The 10825-nt window shown below is 34.4% G+C and overlaps 2 protein-coding genes across 4 annotated transcripts; both read right to left on the reverse strand.

The window, feature by feature from the left end:
- Nucleotides 1-2624: 2624 nt before the first annotated feature.
- Deaf1 (deformed epidermal autoregulatory factor 1) lies at nucleotides 2625-7200 on the reverse strand. Of its 3 annotated transcripts, none has more exons than XM_090102802.1 (5): nucleotides 6269-7200; nucleotides 6074-6133; nucleotides 5808-6002; nucleotides 3326-3558; nucleotides 2625-3012 (listed from the first exon to the last, which is right to left on the reverse strand). In XM_090102802.1, the coding sequence occupies exons 1-5, from the start codon at nucleotides 7011-7013 to the stop codon at nucleotides 2824-2826; spliced, it is 1422 nt and encodes a 473-aa protein (XP_089958928.1). In that variant the 5' UTR covers nucleotides 7014-7200; the 3' UTR covers nucleotides 2625-2823. The 3 variants fall into 3 exon arrangements, with proteins under 3 accessions (XP_089958928.1, XP_089958919.1, XP_089958912.1); XM_090102793.1 differs by having other exon boundaries at nucleotides 6074-6139; XM_090102786.1 differs by having other exon boundaries at nucleotides 6074-6139; nucleotides 6260-7199.
- Nucleotides 7201-9836: 2636 nt separating this feature from the next.
- Nucleotides 9837-10569, reverse strand: LOC149911100 (putative peptidyl-prolyl cis-trans isomerase dodo). The gene has a single exon (XM_090109750.1). It carries the CDS (start codon nucleotides 10420-10422, stop codon nucleotides 9952-9954), a length of 471 nt encoding a protein of 156 aa, XP_089965876.1. The 5' UTR covers nucleotides 10423-10569; the 3' UTR covers nucleotides 9837-9951.
- Between the last annotated feature and the right edge of the window lie 256 nt (nucleotides 10570-10825).

Below are 10825 nucleotides of genomic sequence, written 5' to 3' on the forward strand. Positions count from 1 at the left end.
ATGTATTAGGGTTACTCTGTAAATCGACCTGTGTTAAAGATACATCGGACAGTACAGATTTACACTTTTGATGAATAATTTAATGGATATAAATATGTATAAACTTCCTGCATTGCTCAACATCCACAGACAATATAAACTTTACAACAATATGATATAGTATAGATCAAAAAAAAATACCAAAAAAGTCATATGACAAATTCGCAATGTGTGGATTGCAGAGGCTGATTGTAAGAATTGCATGGTTGTATTGCCCGATATGTTTTTTTTAGAAGCATCAAATCAGTCAAGATCGATTGTGGGCCGTCTGTCGAGCCGCTCAGGCTCCTCGACAGACGAAAGGCGAACGCACTCCTTAAACAAAAGTGCCAAGAGGGGCAGAGGACGATCGTCCTCAACTGGGGCGTACACGAGCTCGACTTCCACGAGCAAGGATCTGGCGGGCAAGGTGATTGAGGCCCTTCGCAAAGAGGACTTCTTACCCCCTTCCGTGGCCAAAGGCCATTAAAATGGCATCTGCGAAAACTGACGTATCGGTGTAACCTAAAGGGCAGCTGGCCATTATAGACAACAGAAATCAGGGGCTGCAAACAAATCTGTCCAAAAGATAGACATCACACACCACACATGTACCTACATATAGGTCACGGCAGATTCGCCTTCTATTTGAACAGATTCAAGCTGAAGAGAGATTAATGGCAGGTGCCTTTAAAAAAAAAAGTGAAGTTCGGCCCCAAGCAAAAGTAACAAAAAAGGGAACGGTCCGAGAAAACATTTCATGATTTTTTGTACTTTCCTTAAGAATGTTAATATTTCTCACGAAGGCGGAATCTTGCATGATAAGGATATGGATTTCTTGTTAGAAAACTCTTATATAATTTACTTCCGGACCTCATACCGTAATACGACATTGGTATTCAATTTTAATTATTTTAAGGCCATTCTCCCATTACGATACGCACAGGCGATTCAAGTATCCTGCAAGTCTCGGAGACTAGTCGCCGCGGAGTATCTCACATACATTTGTATGTAGGCTCGCACACTACGCTACCGGTACAATGTATGTGAGATACTCCGCGGCGACTAGTCTCCGAGACTTGAAGGATACTTGAATCGCCTGTACGTATCGCAATGGGAGAATGGCCTAAGTAAAACAACCGATATCTTTGGTAATTTAATGTAAATGCTGACAAATCTGATGATTTATAATGAGATTTTTGAAAAAAAAAAACAAGAAATGCATATCCTCATGCAAGATTCCGAGAATAAAAAAAAATCATGAAAATATGTTTTTTTATTTATATTATTATAGACCTTAAAATGAGCTATACATAATTCTTCCATTAATAATATCACCAAATTCTTCATAGATATTTGTGCAATACAAAATATCCCTAGACCACACCCCGGACACTCCATACAAAATCATCGTTTTGACAGTCACACTGTAGAGACTGCAAATGTGTGTGTTAACGCTTTATGGTTGGCACATTTTTGACTAGCGTAAAAAAAATTCGCATTTTACTGATGAAATACATCCGTAAACAGCACAATATCTAACCATTTTCTACGAAAACCGATAATCACAAATCCAAAATAATAAAATTACTTTACAGTGCCACAAACTTATCTGACCCGGTGGCAAAAACTGGAACTACGTGCCGCCATTTTGAAATGTCACATTTTCACAGACTTTTCATACGGAATATTTTGTTTATATAAAAGAAAGCGACATCAGTGACACTGTCACCGGGTCAGATAAGTTTGTGGCACTATAAGTCAATTTGATTAATGTTGTCAATCTTCGTTGCGTATCGTCCTTGTAAAAAATATGGATAATTTTTAGACTGATCGTGCGGGGGAGGTAAGTGTTTAATTTTGGCGGGAGGCGGAGTGTCCGTTCTGTAGCGTTTAGCTACTACATATTATGTATTCTGTGCCTAGACTTTGTTGATGTGCGTATTATATGTTCAAAATATTATACTTGGAGAAATTTGTACACATTTCAGTCTTATTATACGATTGATAAACTGTTCTTCTAAATACGTCCATGAGAGTACATATATTAAATAATATGTATAAATAAGTAAAAATAGCAGTAATTTAATTTATTTTTGTATATTTTATAAGATACACATTATCAGAAATACCATAGTTAGCAGAATACCCAATTTCAGCACCACACCGATGCTCAATCTATATCTATTAACAATGTCGTTATAAACTCAAGAATTAACGAACTAAAACTATTATAATAAATCGCGATTATAATTTTTAAAATCTACATAGTGATAATTTATTCATTACATATATTTCTTAGATAATAATAATAAAAATTCATTAAAATTAAAATCATTACACAAAACACAATCTTTGAAATGTCTTTGAAAATAATTATGTTCTTGAACAAACATAAATTAACTAAATTTTAAGTTTTAAATCCAATAAGCTTGTTACAGGATAAAAAATGTCACAACTTTTTTGTGTTACAAAAAATGTAAAATATCTTTATCACATGGTGAAGAATTCTCACAAAACGCAAATACGGTTCATTTAAATATGACAGAAATTGTTATGACGAAAATTTACTAAGTATAATAGCTAATAAATAGCTAATATAATATAAATAATAGCTATATAATATAATATAATAGCTACATCTACATTGGTACTTTGGGAAATTATTTTTTAACTGTCGAAGACTATCCGCAGGGGGCACAGAAACAGAGCAACCGAAGAAAGTAAAATAGAAATTAGGTCGTATGTATGAACAGGTGAACAACAATAAAACTATAAATACAAATATTCACTTATTCAGTTTCACTAGTGTTGACTCTCTACGATAAGCATTATGGATTGGTGTTGAGAGCCGTCCGTGTGTAAAGCTGGGGCGTGACGCAGACACTCTATCTGATGAGCAGCCCAGTCTTTTTTCTGGCACCAAGTAGAGCAGTATGGAGTTCTACGGCAAAGAGAACATTCCGCTGACGCTTCGCGGTTGCAATTTGCGCACTGAAAAAGAAACGAATTATTATTAATCAGTAGTGTGTGCGAATTATTATTAATCAGAGTACCATCACTATTACATTATTGTCTACTTGAAAGCAACCTTTTTTTTTTCTTTTTTTACCCATTTAATTACTTAATAAGATTTTAGTACTGTTTTGTGTTTTAAAATGATGAAGGGAATAATGATTGTATTTGTAGGACCATTTAAGAGAATGATATAAAAAAATTGAGTTGCGATTGCTGTCTGTACTTGGCAAATGCCAATTCGTACTGCTCTAAATTGGAAGATTTACCAAATAATAAACTGAAATATTACCGATTTATTATCTTCATCTTCAGCATTTTGCAAGGACACTTGATCAGATTCAGCTTGTGCTGGCACATTGGTAGTTAGTAATGAAGAAGCGCGTTCTTGTTCCAACCGCTCAAGAAATCTACTAGTTATAGCTTTAATATTCTCTTTGCATTGATTTAATTCGGAATAAATTTTCATTACTGCCTCAGATAATTCTTCCAGTTTTCTCTCAACTGGAACCAATTCTTGCAAATCTGGAAATTATGTATATGTTACGGCTAAAGGTAGGTGAGAACATAAACTTAAGATTAGCCGGCTAAACTTAGGTTTATTTTCGACGAGGTGTTAATGTTAGTTTGTTCTATCTTTAGCCGGCTAAACTTAAGTGTAACCGCAGGCCCGTGGCTAAAAATGTCGGGGTGGGTAGATTTGGTTACTATAATACATGCAAGGAACAGGGCGAGTGTTTTCTGGCACTTCGCCGGCTGCTGCCGCAGCACGCTCGCTGCGCTCGCTCGGCTCGTGCGGGTCTTAAGAGTTCTAACCTAACCTAACCTAGCCACCAGCTTTCTGCCCTGAGTCGGGGTGGGTAGATTTGGTTACTATAATACATGTAAGGAACAGGGCGAGTGTTTTCTGGCACTGTGCGGGCCCCTCAAGCCCTCCACCGGCCCGGCGCTAACCAAATCTACCCACCCCGACATTTTTAGCCACGGGCCTGCGGTTACACTTAAGTTTAGCCGGCTAAAGATAGAACAAACTAACATTAACACCTCGTCGAAAATAAACCTAAGTTTAGCCGGCTAATCTTAAGTTTATGTTCTCACCTACCTTTAGCCGTGACATATACATTATCTTAAAAGTTACAACTCATTTTTCAGGATAAAACATAATACATACATAAATATGTAGAATCAATCCAGGTAATTGTGAACAGGGGTGATTGGAACTCCACTTACACTAGTTTAAATAACTCTTATTTTACAATTGTAAATAATATTTCATTTTCTAGATCCGACTCCAGTTTTTCAAATGTTAGGAAATTCATTGATTATATAAAAAAATCTTGTTAGTTGGTTACCAACCTAACCTGACCTGAGTTACATTGTGAGTGAACCAATTCCCATTAAAGGTGTATAGTTATCATTGTTTCTGACTGATTAGACCATATAACTTCAAATAGGATATCTTACCGATTTCTAGATATTCGAAGTTAATTGAAAAAGTACTCGATTTTCGTCTTATTATAACTATAATACAATTTTTAAACGTAGTATAAGATGTTTTATGACTCAAAAACCAAGATTGTAAGCAACATCAATAATAAAATCTCTCGTTGTAGACAGTCAAAACTTAAATTTTTAAAATAAAATTTGAATGCTATTTTTTTAAAGATATCAAATAAATATTATGCTACCAAAACATTTATATATTCTACCACCTTCGGCCTTAGTATTCCATGTTAAAAACAAACAAATCTACAATACTTTAAAACAACTAGATACACAATCCTATAAATTAACTTAAAATGTGTTTGTCAAAATTGTAGTCTATAAAATATTATTATATAGCAAATACATTAAGTTTACTACTTTAAGTCTACATCTACAAATGAACCCAGCCTGAATCTGCAAATGTGTCAAGCATTAAATTTTAACAGCCTAAATTAGCTGGTCAAAGTACTCCAAAATAAATTCAAATATATTAATGGATTAATTAATAATATCAGACTTAGAAAGCTCCAAAACTTCACCCGGGGTGGATGTTTAGTAGGAATAGATTTTTAAATGCGGATTGTGTATCCATTTGTTAATTATTTAGCACACTGGGTGGCCTATTTCAGCCAGGCAACTCAGTGTATATATTTATGGTGGAAAGGAGAAATTTTTTTTATAACAATATTATATTATATTCGATTTTGTTCTAAGTAATTTTGGAGCCACCTGAATACATACAAAAAAAATCTATTAAATTAGCTATTTAGGAGTTCAGTGGCAAGCTATCTGAAAACTTGGACCCTGGAGGATTAGTACTGGAAATACGGGAAAATTTTGGTGAAAGAAATTACAGTATTGCTATTTCTATTACATATTTTAAGTGCTGTGCGGTTCATGAAAAATTCATGCATATAATATGATTATGGAATTTATATTATAAACAAACAACCTAAATAGTTAATACAAATGATAAATTTAATAAAAAGTTGTTTTCATTGAAGGTTAATATAATAATTATATGGTGTAGTAAGACATATAGTACTTTATATTACAAAGTGATCACCTACCTATTTCCTTTAGAATTGGTTCGGTTATTGCAGCTAAAGGAACGGAAAAACAAATTTCAGTACATATAAAGATATAATTATCAGAACTCATTCAATAGACTGGATTACACTTATTGGACAATTGATCCTATTATTAAAATGAGAACTTTGTATAATATAAAAAATAAGTTGCCATGCTAATGTTATTTCTTTAGTTATAAAATGAAGTAGTTGTCTTACATGCATTAGTATCTTGAGGAGGTCCAGCGGTTGCTAACAAATGATAATTAGTACTGTTGTCTAGTCCCTCAGTTATTGCCTGCCATGCTTCTTTAGAGTTACTGTTATTATTGGTTCGGTGCGTATTATCCACTTCTGGCTCACTCATTACATCTTCATGTTTTACTTTAACATTCTTTGGTTCAGCTACACTATCTACATATTTACAAAAAACATTAGTTAAAATATTATAAAATGGAAAACAATTTGTGATTAAATATGTATACCTTCTCCATCTGTGTTTGACCGCTTCTTTCTTTTGTATGGAACGAACAATCTCACCGGACCTGTGGCTTTAATAAACAAAAACATACTATTTATTGAACTAAAGTTGCAACTCAAATGTTATAATGATATAAATTGTGTAGCAAAATCTATATTTAAGCAATAGTAATAAATGTTGTAGAACTAACAAGGATCACCTGAAGGGTCATCACAGCATGCACTGCAAGTACAGCTCGTAGCATGAGGTTTCAGTATGCCTTCTTCGATTAATGCCTGTATGCTTCTACCCCCATATCGGATGGATCTCTTCCAATCTTTACTCGAGGCACGTCCACAGAATGCTTCAAATTCACTTGGTGTATACCAAGACGAGCCGTGCTTTATGCATTTCCCACGTCCACCAGAACCTAATTTGTTTTTATGCAATTCTGCAGAGGTGTTTTTACATCTAATCGGTAATACAGGCATGTTGGCGGTCTCTGTCCATGACCGACTACTGGAAGGAGATGACCTCGAACTGGTTTCTTGCTCCTTTAGTTCTTCAATTGAAGGCGAAGGCGGATTTTGAATGACGATATGTGTAGCCTTGATATCATCTGCGAGGGTACTAGTACTCGAGATGAATCCATTATCTACACATAGCATCGGTTTGAATTGCGGTAGTTGATCCGATGTAATAACATTGAAGGTAGCACCTGCCACGAGGGTACCGACTGGCAATGATACAGGAACCGTAATAAATCCATTTGAATCAGTGCAAATCCGAGCTGATTTAATTCCACTTGTAGTCGCCACTGACACGGTATCACGATTAGAACGATCGTTCTCGTGCTCGGATGATCTCGACATAGATTCGGCTTTGCTCACTTCGGATATGTCCGCCATAACGACGTTTTCCGAACAGCGAACTACTAATTTCTCAGTTTCTGTCATATCATGCATAACATAAATTCAAAATCTTTCTCTTGCCAGCGTATTTAATATATTACAACGGTCGATAAACAATACAAATAATAAGTTAAAATAATGAAGATAATAATCTTCTTCAGTACGGACGTACCTAGTAGGTATTAAACTTGAATTATAACTACTCTTTGTTCCTCTGTCATGAATCATGATCCGCCATTAGAAAATAATGATTGTTGGTTCAGCTTGCGTGGCGCGAAATTCAATTTATAATTTAAGTTGTTTACATGTACAGTAAGCTGCCTGTTACCGCTAAAAATATTATTATTATCCATTTTATTATCAATAAAATTAAACGAAACCTTTGGGGTTTAAGTAATCTAAAAAATGGAATACCTACTACATTTATTCGCAATCACATTTTTTACATCATTAATTATTATTATTGAACTACCTAAGTACTAACTTAGACTACAAACCTACTAAAATTTAATATTATTTTTAACCGACTTCAAAAAAAAGGAGGTGGTTATCAATTCGGCCGGTATGTTTTTTTTTTTTTATGTATGTACACCGATTACTCCGTGGTTTCTGAACCGATTTACGTGATTCTTTTTTTGTTCGATGCGGGATGGTGTCGAATTGGTCCCATAAAAATTTTATTCGGATAGGCCCAGTAGTTTTTATTTTATGAGCATTTTTGTCTGTATTTGTAAATGTTGCAGTGCAAGTTTGAAGTCGGTTGTTTTTAACGCAGTTATTGACTTGTATTCACTTACTTACTCACATTCTACTATGTAACTACTAAGCATCCAGGCTACTAAGTATTAAATTTAATGATTTAAGCTTTGGAGTTTGTTTAGTCCACAGAGGCGGTTGGATAATTTAAGTATGAAAAAAACTACACGTTTCAACCATCGCTCGTCGCGTTCATTATAAACTATGATTGACGATTGTATAAATATTAGATACCTACGTCACTATATTTCCTATTGTAATAAGTACTGAGCCTAGGTAGTGGTCAAGTAAAAAAAGAGACGTTCAATAAATTTTTGTACTTAAATTTAACTCCGTTATTTTACAATGTTACTCACAAAATTATAAACTTGAAAAATTGCGAACAGTGCGAAATCATTTACTTACAACTAAATGGATTATTTAATACATAATTTAATATTTTTTTATAATCAGTCTGTTCTTAGGAATTATTGTCATTCATCAAATTCTTTTTATTAAGATTCAGCACAGAGATTCAGGCTAGCCGGGACTTAAAACCATAGAGAACGTCATCACTCATCACTAGGATGAATAATAAATCACCCTTGTATTTACATATATGTATATTATTATTTATTCACGACATTATTATACTGAATTGGGATGCAGAAACGTCGACATGAAGAACAAGTATTAGGTAGGTACTATAAGAGTGGTACCCAGATCATTCGACCTGAAATTAGAAAAGAATGCCGTCATTTTCGGTGGTCATTTTGTAAAAAATCAGTAAATGACAGATTGAATGTGTTGTTTTATTGCGATTGTAATTTTCCCCTATAAAAGTAGGAACCATAATTTTACCCCAAACTAACTACGTGTGTAAATTTATAATTACGTAATTGTAAGACATAGCTTCATCGCTCATGCACTACAATATTAAGTAGGTAGTTTCTTAAAAAATTAGATCAGGAGCCGTATTAATACCTCGTTATTCGTATACCTCTTATTTCCATAATTTACCATGACCCAGCCATATTGCGATCATAATATGAATTTGCCAGTCAGTTAAATTCACGGCTTTAATGTAAATTCTCTGAAACAAAGTTAAGCTTGATTAAAACTAAAACCCCCTCTGGCGACAACCCAGGCCCAAAGCCGAGGTTCGTGACCCCCGTCAAGGGGGGACACCCTTGCGTATGTCCCTACCAGGGTGTTCGCGTTAAGATATAGAAGCCTAACGGGCTAACATCGAGTCACGACAAAAAAAAACTGAGCGAGATAGCTAAACATTATTTTAGTTTGAAGTTATGTAATGAGTACTGCCTGACATACACATTATGGGTACACCTGTACGGTGTACACTGTACAGGTATGCCTGCGTAGGTAGACCAAAATGTGGCAATTGACCAGTGTTTTGAGCATACCTATGATTGGTTGACCTGCGCAGAAAAAAGTTTTAGCTGAGCTGTACAGTAAATCCACCCAGTACACCGTAGCATGTATGGCTCACATTACTTAATAACAATTTAGTACCTTTATGAACAAGATAATTGATGATAGTTTAGTACTTTGTGTGAAAAAGACATAGGTAGGTACCTATTACTCAAAAAAAATATTACATAGTTATATATTTTGAATATTTCAAGTAGACTTGAATATTATTTATTTAATATAATGATCTATTTTGGGATGCATATTATGTTCAGATAGCTTATCTAATTAATCCAAAAATAATAGTACTTTAGGAGAAAATTATAAGAATTAATGTAAAAGAGAATAAGACTTGATGTATGTAGTTGAAAAGGAAATATTAGAACAAAATATAAAAGAAATATTTCATTTCTGCAAAGTAGAATGTTCTTTGAGTGATATACTTTTTCCTAGGTCAAGCCAGCACAAGCAGCTAGTTATATAATATTTAAAAATATGTCCATCTATTAGTAAGAATTAATCCATCAGGCCCCGGAATCACAGACACAATAGAAAATCTGTTGTTGCGGTTGGATCTGGCCGCTCGGTGGTTGAGAGGTTAAAATCAAAGTATCTTTAGAAGATCTATCGTCAGAGTATTCAATCAGTTTAGTGCAATGAATAAAAATAATATTATTAAAAGCAGAATTTTAAATGTAGAAATGAAATATCTTGTTAAGTTGTAAGCTAGTTTATTATGTTTATTCAAACATACAAGAAAATTAAAGTGCCTTATCAAGTGTATAGGAATAGAAAGTTATATTTTAGTTAAACAAAGAATAATAATTTAAGCAGTTCTAAGAATGATATGTACTCCTGAATCTGTTTCAACAGGCTTGCTCAATTGCCCGATCTTCAATTTGAAAGCTTCCTCTTCAAATGGTTTCTGCATTTTTCCATGCCCAAACAAGCCTAAATCACCACCACGTTTAGCTGAAGAACAATCAGAGTACTTTGATGCAATATCTGAGAAAGTAGCTTCTTCGGCAACAATTTGCTTTCTATATTTCTCGAGAATCTCTAATGCTTCCTCTTTACTGCGAGTAATGTTTTCTTCTCGCCACGATGATGGGCGTCGGCTCTGTGCATGCTTCACCAAAATATGGCTACACCGTACATCGCCGGGATCTGCGGGCGAGTCAGGGCGCTCCCATTGTGATTGTTTTGTATACGTATTCAGAAAGTATGCCATGCCGGTAGACCTACTTTTTCTCATTTCCCACCCTTCAGGCAAGGGGTCTTCCTTTTCATTGGACATTATTTATCTATAATTTACGTTTTTTGACGTAAATTTACTTAAACTTATTTTTATAAATTCAATTAAACATACACCGTATGAGTAAACGAATGAAAGATAGAAATGGCTTGGAAATGGCCGAAATCGAATCGAATAGGAATTATTCGAATCAGAAAATGTCATTTGTCATCGTCCACGTCTTTTTTTTATCATCAGTCTGAGTTCTGACCAACATCAGAGCCTAGGTAAATTGTGCAATAATACAATATTTGTTAGGGCTGGTCCACACAGCGATATTTCAACGTGGCATTTTTATTCTCGCGTATTAAATTTAGTAATCAGAATTGTACCCAGCACGCACTGTTAATCCAATTTTGTGCGATTTTTGCAATTTGAGTTTAGTTTATAGCTGAGAGACATATTG

Source organism: Colias eurytheme, chromosome 1 (genome assembly GCF_061535395.1).
Source record: "Colias eurytheme isolate Ceu_HAF_F1 chromosome 1, ilColEury1 Martin Lab GWU primary, whole genome shotgun sequence".
NCBI classification, from domain to species: Eukaryota; Metazoa; Arthropoda; class Insecta; order Lepidoptera; family Pieridae; genus Colias; species Colias eurytheme.